The sequence below is a fragment of the Enhydra lutris genome, unplaced genomic scaffold, assembly GCF_002288905.1.
Source record: "Enhydra lutris kenyoni isolate GAN:26980312 unplaced genomic scaffold, ASM228890v2 scaffoldscaffold6, whole genome shotgun sequence".
Taxonomy (NCBI): domain Eukaryota; kingdom Metazoa; phylum Chordata; class Mammalia; order Carnivora; family Mustelidae; genus Enhydra; species Enhydra lutris.
In genome coordinates this window covers 21,214,501-21,238,042 of record NW_019154090.1, presented here as the reverse complement: position 1 = coordinate 21,238,042, position 23,542 = coordinate 21,214,501, and the positions used below count along the sequence as shown (strand labels likewise).

At 46.6% G+C, this 23,542-nt stretch overlaps 1 protein-coding gene across 3 annotated transcripts in view; it reads left to right on the top strand.

The window, feature by feature from the left end:
* Positions 1–23,542, top strand: part of LOC111141552 (catenin beta like 1) — a 159,251-nt gene that overhangs the window by 122,295 nt on the left and 13,414 nt on the right. For all 3 annotated transcript variants that reach the window (XM_022494174.1, XM_022494173.1, XM_022494172.1), the window contains exons 12-13: positions 7,962–8,059; positions 10,370–10,450. In XM_022494174.1, the coding sequence (XP_022349882.1) occupies positions 7,962–8,059; positions 10,370–10,450 (179 nt within the window). The remainder of the gene's footprint in view (positions 1–7,961; positions 8,060–10,369; positions 10,451–23,542) is intronic.

Genomic DNA, 23,542 nt, shown 5'->3' with positions numbered 1-23,542 from the left:
ATTTATTTATTTAAGATTTTATTTATTTATTTGACAGAGAGAGATCATAAGCAGGCAGAGAGGCAGGTAGAGAGAGAGGAGGAAGCAGGCTCCCCGCTGAGCAGAGAGCCCGATGCGGGGCTCGATCCCAGGACCCTGGGATCATGACCTGAGCCGAAGGCAGCGGCTTAACCCACTGAGCCACTCAGGCGCCCCTGGGCCAGTATTTAGATGCTAGGCTAGCAGGGCACTGATCAGGGTCCATAGTCCAGCATTTGTACTTATAATATGATCTGCACTCCGCCCCCACCTTTCCAACCTCATCACCTTTCATCCTCCCTTCCCTCTGCCACACAAATCCTTTCCCAGTTCTTTGCCATAACCCGCACATTCCAGCTTAATGCCTTTGATGCATGCTTTCCGTCTGGTTGGAATACCTTTGTTCCCATTCCCTCCCCGCCCCCTTCAAAGCTCTTTTCTTGTTTTCTTCTCTTCTCCCAGGCTCCGCTCACATGGCATCTTGCCCACCAGTCTTCCCAGACACCCTGGCTAGCAAGAGTATTTGCCTCCTCAGTTTCTGCCTCTTTCTCATCACTACCACTTCCTGTCAAGTAATTTTAGACTTGATAGACTGCAAGCACCTGGAGGGCAGAGTCACTGTCTGGATGTCTTTGTCCCCAAACACTGTATCTTATACATTGTAGGGTTCTATTTTATGAATAAATAAATGAAGCTATGTCCATTCCTGTGTCTAAGACCCCTGGAAGCTGCCTCCTGTGGCCCAGCTCAGGTTGTTAGTGCCTCTTCTTCCCTTTTGGTGGCCTCCTTGAACCAAAACTTCAAGAGATGCAGGCAGGACACCTCTGACATCTGGAGGCCTTTCTCTTGGCACAGAATGGTAAGGAAGTCATTTAGGGATTGACACTGTGCTCCCTGTCACCTCCATCCCCCTGTTCCCCACCTCCCACTCCAATCCCTACTTTGGGAGACCTGTAGGAACTAAATGTGTCCATAGAACCCAAAATCCTGGCCTCTGTTTCTCTATCCGCTTTCCCACAGAGAGCTTGGAGCTATGAGCTCACAGCCGTTCACTTGCCGATGTAACGCACCCAGCTCTGTGTCACTTCCAGGAGTCTGAGAATGCGAAATGACAAAAATAGCCAGCCCTGCCCATTCCTACCTCTTTCCTCCCCACCCCAACTGAGGGACCCTTCACATGTGTGCTCTGTGTACTCCACGTGTACCACACACTCGTGTACTCGATGGTAGGTCTTTATTTCTTAGCCTCGCTCCTAGGATGATGAGCTCCTTTAAGGTGGTCTGTCTTCTTTCTTCTCTGTGTCCCAGCACTTGCTACATTGCCCGGCACATAGTAGGTGCCCAGAAGTTTGAGCTGGTGTATGCACCACTTCATGCCCTGTAATTAATTATCCTGTGCTCACAAAACTCATAAAAGAGAAGGTATTTTTCATTTCCTCTACAGATCATGGGCTGTGTTTTCAATTCTACAGCAAGATCAAAAGGCAAATGATTACCATGGCCGAGTACATTTATTTTTATTAAAAGGTAGGACCATCTCTGCTTCGCTGTGCTGTGTCCTTCAGCTTAATAGTAAATAGCCACCGCCCACTGCAGGGCTGTCTGCAGGTCTCCCAGAACTTGTATTATCTGGCTTTATAGGCAGTCATGCACAAGCACTTTATTTTAATTTATTCTAGGATTAAAGAGTCTGAGTGAAGTTGGCCTTGCGCCATCTTAGGGTTAGAACAAATCTCGAGTTACAGAAGATAACCCCACCAGCTGAGAAAGTCAGGCCACCTAAGTTCCTGTTTCCCTCGGCACAGGCAAGTGAGGGTAGCACAGGCAGACTAAAACACAGTCAGTGGCAGGTACGTGACCAGGAGGCACTGTGGGAGGCGCTAGGTGGTGATCTGCGACAGGTACGTGGGCTGGAGACTGTCTTGCCATGTTCCTCATCAGCACAGAAAATCTCAAATGAATGTCTGTTGGGTGCCTGTTGTGCACCTGTCTCATTTGATACAGTGGATTTAATAGCTGGAAGGGACAGCCCCATTTTACAAACAGGAAAACAGACTTACTGATTAAACAATATGCCCAGGTTTTAGTGAGCACCAGAGGCAAGACTCAAATCCAAGTCTGTCTGATCCTAAAGCTCCACATAAGGTTAGTTAATTGTTGGCCTTTCTGGAGCAGGTCCTGGAAGTTAGACTTCCTGCTGTACCTATGCGTCTTTCTCAGCATTGGGCCACCAGTAGGCCTGGTTGTTAACAGACCTATCTATGGATAAGGAGCTCTCCTCACAGAGAGAGGTGTTAACCTCCTGGGGTTTGGACCACCCTTTTTTAAGACTGAGGATGAGAAATGTTAGTCCATCTCCTCCTTTACAAAAACAGTGCATCTTGTACAAGGCTAGTTGGAGTCACTGCCGCAGTCTGGTTTGTTCCATTCTGGAAAGACCTCTGATCTGGGTATACTAGATCATAGGTTCTTAACCAAGGAGCCATCCCCAAGAGATGGAAACACTGAAATTCAATGGAGGTGTTACATTTGTATATAATACATTTTGCAAAGGATAGCATGCATAAGAGTTCATCAGATTCTCGAAAGTTTCTGTTGTGATTTTTAAAAAAGATAAATTGCAGATCTAGATGCCAGCGGTCCTTTTGACCTGAAGCAAATCACATCCCTTATCAGGGCTATGGTTTCTATACTCAAAATTCCAGAGGAGTTGAAGCAAAGATTTCTAATTCTCCTTCCAGCTCTGAAAATGACAGAACTCAAACTGACCCCAGAGAATCAAACTGCAGATACCCAGGGGTCTAACCCATTGCTAATCACCCTTGAGAGGCCCCTAAAGCTAGGGAAGAGGGGCCAGAACCACCCCTCTACAGTGGTGTCACTGATTAGTGCCTGAGGCTGGCAGTTGTCTGTTGAGCGGGGCACCGGCAGGCAGGGGCTCACACTGACACAGTGTCAGTACTGGCTCTGGAATATTCCACCAAGACCCCGGCCTCCCTACCTAGTGACTTGAAATTATAGGTTGGCTTGGCCTTCTCCTCTAGGGAGCCTGTGGCTTCCTTTACTCTGTGTGTGTGTGTGTGTGTGTGTGTGTGTGTATTCATTCTGCTCATGTGTGTGTGTGTGTGTGTGTGTGTGTGTGTGTATTCATTCTGCTCTCCCGGGTCCTGTGTGTGTGTGTGTGTGTGTTTGTGTTCTGCTCTCCCTGGACCCTGTCTTAGAGGTTGTTTTCTGCAGTGGGAATCACCACATCCATGCCATCTGCGTTGACAGCTCCATAGCCATCCTTCGACTCCATTTTATCCTGTCAAAATGACAGAGCAGCTGAGTGGTGCTGGCCAGCAGATAGACCTGTTATCTCCCCTGCTCTCTGTGCCAGCAGCTCTCCCCATCTTCTTGGTGCATGAAAAATTGACACCACCTTGGGCTTAAATCTGTTCCTAGGGAGGCTACATTTATTAGTGGCTAATGAAACTGTGAGTGTGTGTGTGTGTGTGTGTGTGTGTGTGTGTGTAAAACTTGGGGTAGCTGAAGTGTTTTCCTCTCTGTCAGGCACCAGTGACCTACAGCCAACCACAGAACCCAGAGAGAAAGAGACAGAAGGTACCTAAGCTACCTAAGGAGCTTCAGGTCTCCTGAAATTAACAACCTATTCTTTGCTTAAAATCCCAAATAGGTAAATGCCATTTGTTCTTAGTATATACTCTGTAATAGATCAAGGTATCTCCTGCTTCAGGCTGGGATGAGCTGTAGAAATGCATGCTAATATGATCTAGTGCCAAAAAAGATGATTATTCTGTATATTACATTTTCCTCTTTGAAAATTACAGCTCCTGATAGCAGCACTGTTCCACTGGCACCCCACCCTCCCATCTTGTTCGGGTATATAGAGAACATTCTCTTGCAACTCTTTACCCTCCATCATAATCAGCATGATTAAAAGGGAAATTTGAGAAGTTCTGGTTCAGTATTTGCAGAACTGCCTAAAACCCAAAGTCTCTTCTTTATTTGGACTCGGGTAGAAATCACCTCTGGAAAGAGTAACTCAGTAGGAGAGAAGAGGGGTTGTTATTCACGTCTTATTCCATATGGCCTGTTGCTTCATTTTCTCTCATTAAAATTGTTGAATTTTTTTTAAATCCACATTTACATAGTGCCAATCTTTTGGACACAATGAGCCCCACGTGAAGCACATCATCAGGCTTTGCGTGGTTTAGTTTCTGGTTTGTTTTATCTTATTTAAAAGTTCTGATGGTTACTTTTTATATCCAGAAAACATATAACAACATAGTAGGAAAGCTTATTGTTTAGAGTCAGGCATCTTGGGTTCCGACCTAGTTCCCACCACTGACCGAAGGCCATGATGTTAAGTAAGTTGATGAACCTCTCTGAGCCTTGGATTCTCCATTTATAAAAGAGGGATGAGAATGGTACCTTTCTCATGGCTTAGTAGTGAGGATTCGGTGAGAAAATTGTGTACAGACTCAAGCCTACTGTCACAGATACACAATTGGTGACAGTTACTTTCAGCTAGGTACTTGAAGCTACTTGTAGCAAAACAATATGGTGATACTAAACCTTAGCTTTGAATAAGAATTTGTCAAAACACAAATGTCCAGCTGGAGAAAATATTTGCAGTGTATATGACAAAAGGATAATAGTCTTAATTTACATAGAGTTCATAGAAATCAAATTGGCAATAAGGCCAGGCAGCTCACCCAGAAAGCAATACAAGCGGTTAGTAAACATCAGAAAAGCTGCTTAACCTTGTTCATAACAAGAACAAAAACATGCTAATCAGAAGAAGATCCCACTTTTCACCCACTAAGTTGTCATAATTTTTAAGTTGGATAGGATCCAATCTGAGTGAGGATATGGGAAAACGGATACTCTTTATATGTAAGAGTATAAATACATATATATATGTATTGTATTGTATATACATATATATCTATATCTGTTGTATATACATATATAAAATTTTGCTTCCATTCTGTGTGTGCATGTGTGTGTGTGTGTGTGTGTGTGTGTGTGAGACACTGAGAGGACATGAAATTGGTACAACCTTTTTGGCAAATAACTTGTCAGCGTCTTTCAGTATATTCTGTATGAATACTTTTTGACTCACCCAGCTCCACTGCTAGGAATTTGCCATAAGTATACACATGCAGTGGGGCACGTGGGTGGGTCAGTGTTGGTTAAAGCCTCTGCCTTCAGCTCAGGTCATGATCCCAGGGTCCTGGGATCGAGCCCCGCATCGGGCTGTCTGCTCAGCGGGGAGCTGCTTCCCCGCCTCTCTGCCTACTTGTGATCTCTCTCTCTCTCTCTCTGTGTCAGATAAATAAATAAAATCTTTAAAAAAAATACACATACAAAGGTGTATTAATGCCAGAAAAAAAGTACACATGCCAGAATATGTGTACGTGGATGTTTGGTGCAGCATTGTTTCTAACAGCAAAAACAAAACAAACAACCGAAAACTGGAAACCACCTAAAATACTCATGATTGAGCAGGACACTAGTTAAATTATGATAAATAAGGTCAGTGGAATCCTAGATAGCCATTAGAAAAAAACGAAGTGTATACTGATATGGAAAGATATATATATATAGATATAGATATATGTATATATATATACATATATATATAATATACACACATATATGTGTGTATTTTTACATCTTATGTGTATGTATATTACTATTATGTATGTATATTATTTTTTTTTCCTCTCCTCTAAGAATATACACAAGATACCTTATAGGTATTTTCCCCTTGGGAGAGAAGAAAAGGACGATGACAGGAGTACGGGAAAAGACAAATATTAGGTGTTCAATCAATACTTATTGAATGTGTTTTATACCTTTGTGAATGGTCTCATTTTTACCATGTGTATCCATTACTTCTATTTTATTTAATTTTTTAAAGATGTTTTTTATTTCTTTGAGAGAATGGGAAAGGATGCAAGCAGGGAGGAGGTGCAGAGGGAGAAGCCAAGCAGGGAACCAAACATGGGGCTAGATCCAGCATGATGGGGTTATGACATAAGCCAAAGGGAGGTGCTTAATCAACTGAGTGACCCAGGTACCCCCTTACTTTTATTTTAAAATCAATTGGTGGATCATGGTGGGAATCCCTAATAAGGTAGTAAAAGAAATTGCTTCCTGTGGGTGAGCTGAAACTCATCTTTGAGCTTCCCAGCAGCCAAGGCAAAGAGGGAACCCTGATAAGCATAAAAAATTCATCAGGAAAGAGAAACATTTTCCTGATCTTCATCTCTAAAAGGACTCTAGCGCTTAGCGCTAAGGTTTGGTCTAAACTCACGTTTTGTCTTGTCTCTCCCCATCTTGAAATTCATGGGTGGATTCTTGCAACTTTTTTTCATGATCTACCCTCTGCCACCTAACTGGCGTCCCCTCCTCTCTCTCTGCCTGCCTCTCTGCCTACTTGTGATCTCTGTCTGTCAAATAAATAAAATCTTAAAAAAAAAAAAAAAATTCCAAGCAAGAGAGGACAGTGGTGTGGACCTGAGTAGCCGTCACAGGGGCAGCAGGAAGAAGAGGTGGGATTCTGGGTATAATTTGAAGGTAAAGCTGACAAGGTTTCCTGTGAGACCTGTGAAGAAGGAGAGGATAAGGGACATCTCCACTGTTTTCAGCCTGAGGAACTGGAGAACTTGGTTGCCATTAACCAGGTGGGGAAGACTGTGGGGAACAGGTTTGAGGAGGCAGAGCAGGAGCTGGATTTGGGATGTGTTCAATTTAAAGGACCTGTTGTCAACCACATGGAGAGAGCAGGAAGAAAGGTGAGCACATGAGTCTGCTTTCAGAGAACAGGACTGGCCGGTACACCCAATTTTGGCTGCTGTCAGCGTGTAGGTGGTTTTTAGAGCAGTGGGACTAGTGTGGGTCTTCCCAGAGAGGTGACCGTGGATAGAAGACAGGATGCTGGATGACCTCCGGCAGTACGAGACTGGGAATGTGGAGAGGCAGGGAATGCTTCCTACGTAAATGAGGGGCAAACAGTCATATCTATTCTGTGGTGAATGCCTTCCAGGGGCTTTAATTAATAGGTGACTTTTTGAGAACTCAAGGGGAGTTTGACATGTGAAGATGTTCTTCAGTCACTTTTCAGATAGAGTATTTGTTGCCTATGCCCTGGGCATTATCTCAAAATAAACTTCCCTCTGTAATTTCTCCACGACTAGACTTCTGCTGCCTCCTTTTCAAGGTCATTATTCTTGATTTTTAAAAATTATTTTTAAAGAAAAGAATCTCTTCACAGCTAAAGCCTATAATATACCCTTCAATTACCCTCTTCTTCCCACGGTAGAAAAATAGTATCTCATAATAGAAGCCTGTGGGTTATATGAACTCAAAAAGCATCGTTACCATTTTGAAGTACTTACTGGCCAACTGCCTTCAAACTTGGAGGAGTTTTAGCTGCACCAGAATGGCAGTGATAACCCTGGTGCCCTGTCACGTCTCTTACTGAATTCCAGGATATTTACCTGGGGAAGATATGAGGGAATTTGAGGATTTGATAGAACACGTCTTGTTTGTTCATTATATACTCATCTCATAGCAGACATTCATACTGTGTTCACAGGTTATTTCTGTAAATGGGAGATTAGTTTAAGGTTCTGTTGTGGACAATAAAAATCAATTAATTCCAGGTGGACTAGAAGTTCTGACTTAGTTTTGATTCACTCGTTCAAGTTGTCCTTGAGGATATCATCCCTTTTGAATATGTTTCTTGTGCAACGTATCAAGATCAGTTCAGGTTTCCAATGACACAATTTAAGTTCTTGTCTTATTAATCAATAGCAGCAGTCAGGGAAGGCCTACTTATTCCTCCTCCAATAGAACCAGATCAGGCTTGAAGAGAGGTAATAATTACCGCTCTGATCACAGCATGTTCCCTTTTCTCCTTCCCAACCCAGAGCATGTCTGTTCGATCCTGGCTTCCCTCCTGCGGAACCTGAGAGGGCAGCAGCGAACCCGGCTTCTGAATAAATTCACTGAAAATGACAGTGAGAAGGTGGGTGTGCCTGCTGCACGGTAAGGCCGGGCCCAGGGCCGGAGGGGCTGGAAGAGCTCATGACCTGATGCCATCTGGGGGGTGCTGGGCTGAGCGCTCCTGCCCTAAAGTATTTTCTCCAGAATGGCTTTGGGTCTCGGGTTTTTCTGTGACTCTGCCTCTCCTTTCCAGATACATCCTTCTGGGAGTAGTAGCACCTTGGGGTGGCAGCAGCTAGTACCTCAGGGTGATTTTTAGACCCAGTGAGAGTGGGGTTGTATTAGGATTTGGATTGGGGGCTGCACAGCATGGCAAAGTCATCAAGAACCATAGGCTTTAGATTCAGATGTCTGGATTTGAACCTGGTTTTGCTATTTTCTTTTTTTTTTTTTTTTTAAGATTTTATTTATTTATTTGTCAGAGAGAGAGAGGGAGAGAGAGCAAGCACAGGCAGACAGAATGGCAGGCAGAGGCAGAGGAAGAAGCAGGCTCCCTGATGAGCAAGGAGCCTGATGTGGGACTTGATCCCAGGACGCTGGGATCATGACCTGAGCCGAAGGCAGCTGCTTAACCAACTGAGCCACCCAGGCGTCCCGGTTTTGCTATTTTCAACATGTGTACCACTGTGAGCCTTGTTTTCCCTGTCTTTGAAATGGACATGTTAATTCCCATCTTGAACAGTCAAGGAAAGGAAGACTAAATGTGGCCTTCCTAGGTGGCAGTAATGGAAGGTTCTGTTATGGACATAGAGAAGGGAGAGCCTGTCCTCCACGTCCTGTGGGATAAGAGAATGATCACATAAATGAGATTAGGTGCATCTTTTACATTGTGATTTAGTGTGCCAAACCATAAGAGTTTCAACAGTAGCAAGAGTCAGCATATATATATATATATATACATATTTTTTTTTTTTTTAAGAGTCAGCATATATTTAATGATTGGGGGGCTTAGCAGGCCCCTTTCATTGTTTCATGTATTCTCCCGGTACCGTGGGGTTTACCCTCTGTGTGGCTTTCGTCCACATTTGCAGGTTAGGAAATAGGCTTGAAGGCATTACATTGCTTGCCCACGATCACCGTCTACTACGGGCATGTCGCTAGTTACGAGTTAGATCATTCTAGATGAATAAAATCAAAGACCCAAACCCCTTTTATAACTTACCATAATTCCTTTCTGTGTCCAAGGAAAGGCTGAAAGTTTGTCCTCCTTCCAAGGGAGCTTTATGGCTGTCTCTCTGAGCTTGCGCCTGACCGTCTCCTCCAGCCTCGCTAGCCGCATAGCATGGGGAAGAGGCCACCATGAGGTTAGGCACAGAACACCTTAGCAGACATGTCACCCTGGTGACATTTAACATCTGTGCTTCAGTTTCTTTGTCTCTAAAATTAGGGTCACTATCTTTCCTGCCTACGTTCTCAGGGGTTTTTTTAAGGTGTAAGGAAATAATGGACACGAAGATGCTCCATCAACTGAAATATGTAAGATCTTGGGGTCGTCATTGTTATCCAGAGAAGATTTGGGTACAGTCCTCCTGGACTCTGAGGGCGTGTTGAAGCACCATCTGGTGTTAAGCACTATAAGCTCTTGAGTAAATACTGGGGTTGCCAAGAGCCGTGGTGGTGCCAGCCTAGTAAAGAGGTAGTTTAGAACCCTAAGCTGGTTTCACGGTGTTTGTTCAGTCTTTTGGAAGTCTTAGGGAAAAATGAAACTTTCTCAAACCCACCAAGTGTTCCTCGGGCCATGTTTGAAGCATGACTTTTGCTAAGTTGAAAACTGATTTTTAAGTTATTGCTGAGCAGAAGTCAGGGCCTTTTTTTAAGTTGCTGAAAGAGTTTTTTTCGTGTACTCTCTTCTAACTCGAAAGCAACTAAAGAGATTTTACTCAGACCTTTTTAAAAAAAAGATCGGCTCTGGGGTAGCATCTGAACATGAAAGGTTTCAGTTGGAAGAAAGAAGTTTCTGTAAAGTTCTAAGTGAATACCAAGTATGTAACTTCAGGCTCCTTCTCTTCGCAAGAAGGGACTTGAATTTTTATTTATCTGTTTGTTTTTAACAACTCGAATTCTCGGGAGCCCTTGAAGGGCCGGAATGCAGTGCCCTTTGAGGAATGGGCCTGTGTTCGGACTGCACCCATCCCAGGTGTTGGCTTGTTCTGCCCTGGCTCTTCAGTCCCTTCCTGCTGTGTTCCTAAGCAGAGCTCATCCTCGATGTCAGAAGTGGGAGAGTGGGTCTCCTATTATACGGAGTGATAGTGAGATGAATGGGAGCCCCACTGTCCTCTTGCCTTGGTATTCTTTTTCCTTCTCACTCATGTCTGAAATATCTCTCTTTCAGGTTGACAGACTGATGGAGTTGCATTTTAAGTATCTGGATGCAATGCAGGTGGCAGACAAGAAGATTGAAGGGGAGAAACACGTACGTATCCTTGCCTGTCTTTTGCCCACCGTCAACTTGCATTTCATTTGGGTCCCTTTGTACCTTCTCTGTCCCCATAGGACAGGCAAGGGCAGAGGTACCACCTACCCTCATGTGCCGCCTAACCTGTTAGAGCAGAGCAGGTGACAGTCTGCCAGTGGTTAGATCTTCTAATAGGAGTGCATGTCCTTTAAGAGGGAGGATGTGTCAGAATGACCCCTGTCCAGCCGGGGGTCTGGGTGATAGCACAAGTACCCTTGACATGAGCTGCTCTTAAAACATCTGGCCAAAGTGCAGTGCAGTGACTTGGTTCCACGCTGGCAGAGCTGGCAGAGTCCGTCTTGGTTCACACCCTGCTGGCTTCTGTAGTCATAGGGGAAGCATCCAAGGGAAGGGTGATCATGTGATAAGAACTGGAAGGAAAGGTCGAGGTCACTCATTGACAGAAGAAAAACTGGAGACCTGGAGAAAGGGGCTTCAGAGGTATTGCAGCAAAGCCTGTGTACCAGGTTCCAGAGGACTGACCCTAATTTCTTCCCCTCATGGCTGCTGAGGGAAATGAAGCCTGTCAGGTTTGTTTCTTGAGGGGTTGTGCTCGCTATGCTGCTACCCTGCCTTCTATACTTTCCACCTGCTTCCATTTTGTTCTCTGCCATCTCTGGCTTCTACCTTTCTCATCTGTCACCTTCATCTGGGGCATGCATTTGTGCTGTTTAATGTCCTGTCTGTGTTCTCCTCCCCAGAAGACATTCCTCAGTCTTCGGTCACATTGCCAAAGGATCCTTGCCTTGCTTTTTTTCAAAGTCTCTAATAGACTTCATTTTCTTTGTGATCTTGATTTGCTCTATCGCTCCATTCTCTTTCGTTCTTCTTGCCTTAAAGATACACTGGAGGCTTTTGAGCCGCACTGGTGGGAGAGCCAGTTGGGCCCCAGCTCCCATCTGTGGTGGAGCAGTGCAGCTGCGGGGCAGAGCCCAACGCACAGGGGACTGCGCTGGCATTTGCCCCCAAGCTAGGCCTCAGGCCAGGGTGAAAGCCCCGAGCTTATGGGGAGACAGCGACCCTCTTGTCTGTGCACTGTTTCTCTTCACCCCTTCGTAACCACCGCCCCCGCTTCATGAGCTATACCTTCCTTTATGAATGCCAGGGGACAGGTCGCTGTGGGTGTCGTGCACGGGATCTCCCTTCCCCTAGTAAGTCCTCAGATGTTTGTTGATTGATTGAATTGACTGACTGGGACATTCCTCGTTTATGCGGTGATACTCCTACAAGATAAAGGCAGAGGTTCTGAATCCTGAGGCTGGACTGCAGACGCCAGCATGTTGCTCGCGCAGTTCTTGTTCTGCCCTCCACCCCCTTTATTTTGTCCTTTGACTGGGGTTTTCTTCTCCATCCTTTCTTCCCTTTACAGTAACTTGTGCATGGTGGACACTTAGTGACTGTTTAAGTGGCAGAGTAATGTCTTCTTTCTCTTCGTCTGAATGATAATTAGAAGAAATTTCCCTAGACTTTTGTGGGGAAACAGCCACAAGACAATTAGAACTCCAGCTCTGACTGAAGACCTGTGTTATCTGCAAGAGGAGATTTTCAGGGGTAGAAGGAGGACCTGGGAGTTGAGGGACCTAGAATTTTAGGCAGGCACCCCCTCTCCATCACTGTGTGGCCCTGGCTTGTCACCATGCTTCGTGTAGCCAGCTTCTTAGCTATAATGTGGTATCAGCAAACACCTCTCAGATCCTTTCCAACTCAGCGTTGCCCCTCAGGTTCAAGCGCACATCCTTGGGTCACTGTGCCGGCTTCTAGCAGTGGGGTGGAGTAAGAGCACAGGGAGGGGGTGATCAGTGACCATGCGGCCCTTCATACAGAGGAGCGGCAGCCTCTGAGAAAGTGTTGGGTAAGTGGGGAGTCACAGAACCCTGGGTTTGGATTCCAACTCTGCCACGTCCTAGCTCTGAGACCTTGGACAAATGAGTTGACCGCTCTAAATTTTGGTTGTGTCATTTGTAAAATGGAAATAACACTCACCTTTGGGGGTTATTATAAAGAGGAAGCATAAAGTACGGAAAGCACGTCGCTGCATTTCTGAGAGCCGCTGCTGCTTGGTGCCAGTAGCATCCTTCGGTCGTTCTTGCGCAGCTTTTAAAGCGAGCCAGGCGGCCCTTCTCCTGAGGGCACCCTCCTTGCCATCTGTCCCGGAAGGAGTCCCCCTAACAGACCAGAGAGTTGGCCCCATCATATACTTCGTTTGAGGGGAAGCTGGAGTAGATGGCTTTTCTGAAGGCGGCCGAGTAAGCTGTGGGGCGTGAGGGAGCAGCTTGCATGTAGCCGTTAGGAAACTTGGCCCGCTTCCCACAAGATTATCTATTATCAGCGCTGAAGAGGGTGTGAAATTGATTAGCACTGACGGAGAGTAATCGCCACAGCCGCTCTCCCCTGGCCTTCACAGAGCGCCTGTGTACCACAGGCACCGGGGCCCCTGCCGTTCCCTGACAAACATCTGTCTCCTTGGTGCCAAGGCCGTTGTGCTGGGCACTGGCAAACATTCCAAGGCCATTAGTGCTCCGCAGCCCCAGTGTTGCTCAGAGAGACAGGGCGGGGTGGCAGGGCGAGGGATGCATTAGCGAGCAGCGCTCTCTGCCAGCACTCGGGCTCCGTCCTGGCAGGTGCAGCCGCCTGGCAGGTGTAGAGTGACTCGGAACAGAATGACCTCTTTTTCACCTCTCCTTCATGCATTCTTCTCTCTTAAGTCATCAGCAATTTGTTGCCTCTCCCCACCCATCTCTGTTAAACTCAAATGTCCTACACCCCTTGGGAGCTCAGCAAATATTTGTTGACTCGAATTGAATGCTTATTTCTCATGCGTTTGATGACATTGACGGTCAGATCAGTAATGAATAAATATCTCCCAGACTTCCACACTCCACCAAGTCTGCAACAACAACAAAAAACTTAGATAGCACGGTCGGGGACTGCCCCCAGATAAGGCAGATCAGGTACTGACAGCTTTAGTGTCTCAGAAACCCCATCTTCCCTGTACACTTCAGACGTCTACGGGCATGGTGCGAATGGCCGTGGTTTGCAATTGACCAGGAGTCACTGGACAGAATCCAGTCATTTGGCAAATATTTCTCAGGCGCCTGCTCTCTGCGAGGCACCGGGCCAGCCACTGGCAGGGGGGAGAGGTGGAAGTGCCCGTGGAAGAAGGGGCCCCAGGAGCGGTGGTGCTGATGAGGCCTAGAGATGCCCAGGGAGCCGGGAGCTGTGGACTATGCCCGGCGGGACCCTCAGCTGTTTCGCGTATGATGCAGGGTGCGAGCTTCATGTTAGAAGATAGAGATGCATCAGGCATTTCCAACTGAAGAGGAGCAGGAGCAAAGGAGGGGTAGGGGGAGCCAAGTTTAGGGGGGGTGAGTGGGAAGTTAAACCCCAGGAGAAGAGGGTGAGAGGGGAGAATGTGGGCTCTAGAGCCCAGCTTCTTTCTGCTTTCTGACTTCGGACAAGTAGCTTAACTTCTCAGCCTTATTTTCTTGCTCAGTAGTGTTTTCTTTCTAAGGTGTATGTCCCAACCTGTGTACTTTGGGGCATTCAGAAGGTGGGATTTGGTGACCTAACACCTGAAAGCTCTTTCACAGGGCTTGGCACATAGCCGGTGGCCAGAGAACCTTTCGTTGTCTCTTTAAGGACTGTCTGCACCCCATCACCCCTGCACACACACACACACACACACACTTCCTAACTCCGCTAGGACTGCAATATTTCTCATGATCTGGGTGCCCCCCGTTTCTTTAGTGTCCTCTCCCGCACCTGGGCACTCCTTCCTGCCTTAGCACCTTTGCATTTGCTTCTCCCTGTTGTCCTGGCTCTTCCCTTGCTGGAGCTTCCCTCCACCTTCAGGTCTCAGCCTAAATGTCACCCCGTCAGAGAGTTTTCAGTCATCACCGTGCATAAAGTAGCATCACCCCAATCTCCAGGGCCCTTCATCACCTCTCAGTATTTGTTTATTCTCTGTCTCTGGAGCTGTAATCTCTCTTGTTCATCATTTTCTCAGGACTTACGTAGTGATTGACATGCACTAAATGAAGGACCATCACTTAGAGATGAAATTAGTATTTGTCCCTGAGTATTAAGGAAAATTGAAGGTCTGAGGGTTTTTTCCTACATTGTTCCTTAACTCTCATTTTTAACCCTCTTTTTTGGTTTGCTCTATGATTAGCCTCATCATCAAAAGTATCTCAGGACCTCTGTGTAGGTTCTGTGGCCTACCTGTGGCGGCGTTCAGTAAGGTGAAACACGCCTGTTTAGAAGAGTCTACAGGACAAGCTGGTAACTGTACACACATTCACTTGAAATCACATTACTGCAATAATCTGTGACTGGCAGAGACTTCCACGTCTGGGGCCGTGGCCCACTGCATTCGTTTTCGTGACTGCCCGATTCAGGGCCACAGTGTATCTGGACATGCCCTCGGGGCTCCTGGTTAACAAGATTTGACCTGAACTTTTAAAGGGCATGTAATTCTTGGACTCTTCTAGTGAGCCTCAGTTCTCCGTGATCTGTAAATATTCAGGATGCTTGTCTCAGCTGATTTCACCTGACTCCCAAACCAACACCAAGCCCAGAAACAGCAAGGTCCCTGTTATTGGGCAGATGGCCTGACTTCTCGTTGGTTCCTTCTGGCTTCTCTTGGTTAAATGTACAGAGATGCCTGGCTTCTGACTGTCAGAGTGAGACATAATTATATAGGTACTGGCAGGGATTTTAAGAGGGAGGAGAGCCTTGGAGAGAGGTTTCCCTTTTTTAGTTCCTGGGAAAATTATACTCAGCAGGTTTATTCAATAAAGTGTTCTCACCACATACTTTGCACTATAATGACTTACAAATTGCATGCTAATTTTGCCACAGTTAAATCATTCTAGGCTTTATCCTGGAAAGAGAAAGATGGACTCCTTGTAATGAAACAGTATCCACAGGACTTGATGTCTGGAACAGACTTGGATTATTTCCTTAGCATTTGAAACTCATTTAAAGATCTGTACAGAGCGAGGGGAGCTCAGGAGTGGATGCGTGAGGAACGTGATCCTAGAGCACTGGGGAAGGGTGTAGACAGGAGAAGTAGGAGACTGCCATTGATTCTTCTGCTAACTGGGCGGCAGGCTTCTGGGATGCTCTTTAAAAAGAGAATCCTGGGGCGCCTGGGTGGCTCAGTGGGTTAAGCCGCTGCCTTCGGCTCAGGTCATGATTCCAGGTCCTGGGTTCAAGCCCCACATCGGGCTTTCTGCTCAGCAAGGAGCCTGCTTCCTCCTCTCTCTCTGCCTACCTCTCTGCCTACTTGTGATTTCTCTCTGTCAAATAAATAAATAAAATCTTTAAAAAAAAAAAAAAGAGAATCCTGCTGAGAGTTCCTCTCGTCTGTTCTTTAAGCCTGTCGTTCCCAGACTTTCTCTGTTCAAGAATTTGCCAGGACACAGCTGATAGCCAGTAGAAGCCAGTGATGGTGGGGGAGGGTGTGTCCTGGTACTTTTTCCTCTCTTTCAGATGCCCGCTGACGTAGCCATATGCACGTTCACCCTCCGTAACCCCCCTGCCTGCCCCCTTCCCAGTCTGTCATCCTTTCTACCAGTACAGGGGAAGTCAGAGGAGCTCAGTTCTGATCCTGTGCCGCTGCCACTTACCTTGCAGTGTGGCCCTGCATGCTCTGTTTGGCTTTTGTCATCCTCCCTGCCCTCCTGTTCCAGTGGGGTTCATAGGCTCTCGGGCTGTGTGCTAGGGACTCCCGAGTGTCTACTGACTCTCATAGCCCCTCCCACAGGCCATCACGCAGAGGCTTTTGTGGCTCAGCCAGTCCAAAGCCTGGTCTGTGGCCCTATCCGTGTATCATCCCCTCCCCTCCTTCACCGCACCGGGGCCAGTCACCAGTTTCACCAGGTCAGAAACCTGTGCTGCATCTGTTTCCTCCTTTCTGCCTGCTGGGTCCGTCTGGTAAGTTTTACCTCTGATCTCTGTGCATCCTCTTTGTCTTCCCTGTCCTCACTACCACCGTGGACACTTGGGCAGCCAGCATCTTTTCTTCTTGTAGGAGTGCAGCAGCCTCCTCGCTAACCTGTTTCCTCTCAGATCCATTTCTTACACAGTAACCAGAGATTTTTTGAAACTGAAAATGCAGCTGTGCCACTCACCTACCCAAACCCAGTACACCCTGGCTCTGTGTTACCTGCGGGATATGCTCTAAATTCTTTCCAGGCCTTGCTAGGCCTCTCCCACCGGGCCCCTGCCTGCCCCTGCCTCCCCACCCCATGGCTGCATCCCTCACCACTCCTCCCCTTGTGACATGCAAAAACAGCTCTGTACCACCTGTGCCTTCCTAACCTTTCTCTCCTCTGCCCAGAATACCTCTCCATACCATGTTTCCCACAGCCCTCTCCTGCAGCAGGCTAATTCCTCTGTATCCTCAAGAGCTTTGGCATAAAAGTCTGTCAATAGATGCATGTTGAGCGTGTACCATGTGCCAAGCATGCTGCTTAGTGTTGCTGGGCCAGCGCCTGCAGAGAGCGTCCCGGCCCCCATGCTGCTCCCCCCACCCCTGTGCTCTGGGCTCCCAACGTGCAGCAGCCTGCAAGCCGTAGACCCAAATCTTGCCTCTGCTTCAGTTTCCTCGTCAGGAAGAGGGGGAGAATGGTAATACCTATCTTGAAGGGTTGCAGGGAAGATGAAATAGATCAATATACAGAAATCACTTAGAACAGTTTCTGGCACAAACAAGTATGCCATAAGTGGTAGCTATTATTGTAAGTATTTTTGGCCTGTATATTTGTCTCTCTCTCCCTCTAAAGCGGAGGCTCCACAAGCCTGTCCTGATCTTCCTTCCTCGGCACCCCTAACAGGATTGTTATTTTCTGGCCTTGTGTTCTTGTATCTGCTGTCGCAGAAGCTCTGGTTCTCTCAAGCCTGGCTTATATGTTGTCAAGATTCAGATGAGCAGTCGTGGGTATTTTTTGTTTTGTTTTGTGTGTTCTGTAAATTTAGAAATGTAGAAATGGAAGACACATGCATCATGGAGACATGGTAGCTGGAAGGAAGCGTGAATCCTGAGGTCATACAGCCCAAGGTTGAATCTCAGCTCAGCCACACACGACCTCTGTTTTGGGGGAGATGACTTGCCCTTTGCGTGTTTTAGTTTTCACAGTGACTTTACCATTTTAAAGATTAATGAGATTGTTTATAGCAACGAGTCACATGCATATGTGCTAGGGTTGGCCTAACACATAGTCAGTTCTCCTCCGTGGGCAAGGGTCTGGCCTGAGGTTCTTGGACCCTTATCAGAGTTTCTGCCAGTTAGTTACGCATTCTCCCCTCCCCCCAAAATCCCTTTTATTATTTCTTCAGCCTCGGTTTCCCCAGCTAAAAATGACTGGCCGTCTCTAGGATCCTTCTCTAATAGTCTGCCCTATTTTAGAAGCTCTTAGAAGAAGGTTTTATTTGCTGGTGTTTGTGCACACCCCACCCCCACACCCCAACACACACAGCTCCACTTACCTGTCTCTCCTGTGGCTTAAACTCTTCCCTTGCTTTTGAAGAAAAAAGAGATGGGCCTTTTGTAAATGGTGGGGCGTTCTTACCCATGACTACAGACCATAACTGTGACCCATCGGGGCTCTGAGTCACGTCCCCTCTTATTAAGGCAAGAGGAATTCTTATTGGCTACATAGCAGCTTCTTTTATGACTGTCTCCTTCCATCAGCGAGGGGCAGCTCGCCGCCTGTCAGGGGCAGATTAGAAATGGCATCCACAGGCTCATTTGGAGGCTTGTGACTTTCTTGCTGAGAGAGATAGAGGCTGGTGGAAAGGTGGTGATTCGGTAGTGCTCCTGACGACAGATTAACATTTAAAGTGAGGATATGGCTGGGGGCGGGGAAAACAACACACAACCCTGCAGAAATGGCACCTTGACACCACACGTACCACCTCCTTGTGTATCTTTGGAGATGAATCTGTTGATTTTAGCAGTCCCCAAACAGGCTTATGCTGCTGTGAATTGCAATCTGTTCTACTTAATGCGCCATTCACTGAATTACCATCTAAGTTTTTATTCTAGCCTTCTCTTGTGGAATGAGCAGCACAAAACCTTTCTGAGTGTCTTCCGTTTTTTTCAGCTCTTCCAAATTGCATGTGGAATTTGCTAGCCTAGTTGTAGATCCACACACACACACACAAACACACACACACGTGCACCTTTTTTTTTTTAAAGATTTATTTATTTATCTGAGAGAGAGCATGCTTGCAAGGAGAGAGCACAAGCAGGGGGAGCGGCAGAGGGAGAGGAAGAAGCAGACTCCCCTCTGAGGAGGGAGCCTGATGCAGGGTTCAATCCCAGGACCCTATGATCATGACCTGAGCCGAAGGCAGACACTTAACCAGCCACCCAGGCCCCCTTTGCCTTTTTTTTTTTTAATTTCTATTTATTTATTTTTTAATTTCTTTAATTTACAAGGAAAAGACAGGCCCAGGAAGACACAAGAGGACCACACATTTAATATAGCTAGTTTGCATGAGACCCTAGATAGGGCATCAAGAAAAAAAAATGCTCTTTGTTCATATGCTAATACTGGAAAAGGTCTATAAAACAAAGTTTTTCCTTCTTTGGACTGTGAAAGGTATCACAGGCTTGGAGCCAAACTGTACATGTTTTATCCTGTCTCCAACTCCTACTCAACCATGAGCTTTGTGGCCTTATGAGACATTCCACCCCGTAAGCCTTCCTTTCCCCTCTGAAAGGCGGACACAAAGTTCCCAACTCCTCGTGAGGAAAAATCCATGGAAGTGCTGAGCCCAGCACCTGGCACACAGTGAGGACTCGGGAAAGGTTGCTGTTGTCATTATCCATGTGCTATATCCCATCTCTTGCCAGAGTGAAAGGACAAATAGAAAAAGGTCTTGGACAAGGAAATCATGTTCCACCAGAGTCTTTAACCGAAACTCAGTGACAATCATTTGACATCTGTCTCGGTTTTTCCATCTGTGAAATCTGGAAATGATATTTGAAATGTGCATACCCAACACAGGGCATATACAGCAAGTGAGGTTAATGAAGATACTCTGCTCTCAAAAGTAGAAAGCGCTTCTGTGGTTGTCGAGTTGTCATTGCTTCACAAAGAGGACCGTCACCTTCACTCGCCACAGCGGTGAGAGTTGAATGAATTTGTGGAAGACTTCCTTTACATCTTAACTCACCTGTCTCATTTTAGATATAGTTTAGTGTACACACACATTTTCACTCTGAAATTTTTTAAAGTAAGGTATGTTTACGATACTTGAGGAAGTTACTGGATTTTTGGAATTTCTCTTTAATCTCTGTTAATCGTATTGCCATTTGAAGAACACTCGATTTTCATGTCTAAATTGTTTAAAAATAGCCTGTCCAATGTAGCAGCAGATCCAGGGCTCATCTCTTTGGGATGAGGAAGTCTAATTTACTGTGAGAGAATGAGCTCGTTGTCAGTGCTGACCACTATGTCATGTCAGGGTGACGCTCCCTGTCTCCTACCTGAGGCCTTTGTCACAGTGGCTCTTCTGACTGTTTGGGAGCACCACCAGTCAACAGCTTCAGTCCATCCATACAGACACCCAGATACAGGCAGAAATCCATCCTGTCTGGTGATGGAGGTGGCTCAGTCCTAGATTTGCCCTGGTTTATCAAAGCTGAAAGGAACCGTCTAGAGCACGAGATCGGGGAAGACAGTTGGCGCTTCCTGCCACTCCCCACCCTGCAGTCAGCGCAGATACAGCCTAACTGGTCTCAGGGCTCCTCCTGCACAAGCTCCCGTTAGTCCCCCAGCCCTTTTCCACGTTGAGCACTTGACAGTCACTGAGGTGCGTGAGAGTGGGCGCTCCAAGTGAAACCTGTTTTCCTTCCCTGATCCAGGACAGGCTTCTCATTTCCAAGCAAAGAAGCCAAGGCCATGAAAAGTTAGATGACCTCTCTAAGGACACTAGTAAGTTAGCGAGCGTTAGTTTGTTTAGTACTCAGTCCAATCTTGGCAGAGGAACCTGTTTGTAGAATTAATACATTATCATTCAGAAAACCCAGTGTCTAAATGCTTCTTGTAATGTCAGAGGGTCTCTTAAGAGGGAAAGAAGGCAAGGGACGTTCGGTATCTTTTTAGAATGGGCCTATTATACTCATGTTTGGGTCTGTTATACTCATGTTACTAGGTTTGGTGCCCGCGTGCTGAGGCTGGGGAGCTGCAGGTTTAATCTCTGCGTGGGCCAGACAGCCTCACTCTTTTCCTTGTCAGTCACTTTGAAGGATGTCTCACTGGTCAGTGGGGCAGAAGTCATTTGCTCCCTACTGCTAGTGAGGCAAGTCTACTTATGTGCTACTAGTATGTAACCATCAGAGTTTTCTAAATCAGACTCCTTCAGTTCTTCCAGAGCCTTCTGTGAGGAAAATAAGACAGTAGGGAGAAGCTTGTGGTGATGCTAGAATGTTGATGGTACTTTTATATTACTTCAGAGACTGAATCCTAGCCAGATGATCATGAGTTGGGTTGTACCAGCAGCTATCTCGGAGTCTCAGACACCCCGAGAAGTCTTTCCAGGGTTAGGTCCACTTCCTTATCTCCACATCAGTTTTTCTAATCTGGTATCTTAGAATCCAGAAAGGAGCCAGAAATTCATTAATCCATTTATAATAAAGTTTATATATGATCCTCCTTCTTAAGACAGACCAAAACTTGAGAAGATATTCTAACAAGAACCGTCCCCAAACTTTCTTTTTTTTTTTTTTTTTTTTTTAAGATTTATTTATTTATTTATTTGACAGACAGAGATCACAAGTAGGCGGGGGCCGGGGGTTGGGGGAAGCACGCTCCCTGCTGAGCAGAGAGCCCAAGCCAGGGCTCCATCCCAGGACCCTGGGATCATGACCTGAGCAAACACAGAGGCTTTAACTTACTGAGCCACCCAGGCGCCCCTCCCCAAACTTTCTTATTTGCTATCAGAATGATACATAACCATCCTGCTTCTTTTATTTCCCTTTAAACACTGAGTACACATTTCCACTCAACTTTTCTGAATCCAGTCAGCAGTAAATATTCCCTGCCACAGAGTCGTACCAGGCTAGATAAGGTGCTATCCTGACAGCAGTCACCTTCTCTGCTTGCTGGTTTCTATGATGCTTCTGAAACTGTCAGGGCAGAGACTTCGTCTTAGAAGCCAATCTCTGTTTCATCTTTGTGCATGTTCAGCCCAGCGATGGTGATGCCTTTCTTGGAGATGAGCTAAAGCCGCATCTCAGATCTACATTTGAAATTTTCCCTTTCAAATCATCTGGCCGTATATCTAAAAGTAGAACGTTGACTTGAACGTTGTCAGAGTCCTGAAGTTCTAAGGAGAGAGACAAAAATGGAGTTTGGCATTGGTCTCTTGGGTCCGTCCTTTCTGGATGACAATATTTAGAGAAACGGGAAGGTACAGTATGTGCCTGTCTGGTTAAAAGAAGATGAGATCGTAGGGGAGAGTATGGAAAAGGAAAAAGCACCAGGAAGGAAGAAACTTAATTTTGCTGTGCTCCATTCTTGAACCTCTACTACTCTTACTGAGCATCTTTGTTCTCGCAAACAGCTCCGCAGCCTGCACCCACGCAAACATGGCAGCGTGAAACTCGGGTTTGAGCCTTGGTTTTGAGTCCCAGTTCTGCCATCCACTGGCCTTGGGGAGACAGCTCTGCCGAGTCCCGTTTCCTCCAATATTTGTGAGAAGCAAAGGAATTTAAACGCACTTAGACTCAGTCTGACACGCAACGAGCCCTCCGTAAACACTGGCTGGCCCTCTGAGGTGGATGGGTGGTGGCGGCAGAGGTCTGTATTCAGACGGCCTCCCACAGTGCCTCATCTGTAACCATCAATCAAAAATAATATCATCTGCCCACAGCCAGGGTCTTGATAAGCAAAAAACCACACTCCCTTCCTCCTTTCTAACCTTTCTTTTAGTGATACTGATGTTCCACTGTTGATCTCTCTCACCCTAGCCAAGCTGACTTTTCCATGCCTTGATCCATGCTGTTTCTCCTTCTGCTTAGAATGTCCTTTCCAGCCTATCAGACTCCTACAGAGTCCACCTCAAATGTACATTTCCTGTGAAGTCTATTGTCCCCTCCAGACAGACAAAGTGTGTCCTGGGTGCCCACAGCATGTGGTACCGTTTGAGAGGCCCTTGATCATAGGCATTATTACATTTTTAAAAATTAATAATTTGGCGATGTTATTAGGCTATAATCTCCTTGACGATGTGGACTCTTAATTCATTTTTGCCGCCCCCCAGCATATCATCCAGTACCCGGCCCACCTTTTGGTGTTCAGGAAATCTTTATCAGGTGGACGAACGAAATGTGTTCCTCTCCCGGTTTCCATGTTTCCAAACCTCTAAGGGCTTCATCACCTCTTCTCTCCTCTGTCTGATCAGCTCCCCACAGAGGCTGATACTGCGGCCTCCCAGCCATGCACTCTGCTTGCCTCTCAGGGCTGTGAACTGGCGTGTCTGTCACACAGGAGTTGCATGTTCCCCTGTGTGACGTTTTCCTGCACAGGCAGCCTGCAGCCCATTTTCTTTTTAAAAATTTTTTTAAAGATTTTATTTATTTATTTGACAGAGATCACAAGTGGTCAGAGAGGCAGGCAGAGAGAGAGGAGGAAGCAAGCTCCCCACCGAGCAGAGAGCCTGACGAGGGGCTCAGTCTTAGGACCCCAAGACCACGACCTGAGCTGAAGGCAGAGGCTTAACCCACTGAGCCACCCAGGTGCCCCAGCCTGCAGCCACTTGTGTCTCAGTTCTCTCGCCAGGGTTCAGGCCCCCATCAGCTGGCCCACCATGGTCCTGTCCCTCACCACGTCTGATGCTTCCCCCTCTCCCCGTCCACGGGAGTCTTAGCACACACAGCTCCTTAAGCAGCACTGAACTAATAGCTGCGTTTCCCAGTCCTGTTTGACAAATGCTTTCCAAGAGCCTGCTGTGCTCAAAGTGGTATGCGAGGTGCTTTCTAGGGCACAGCTCTTGCCTCCAAGGAGCCGACATGTGAGAGGCACACATCGGAATAAC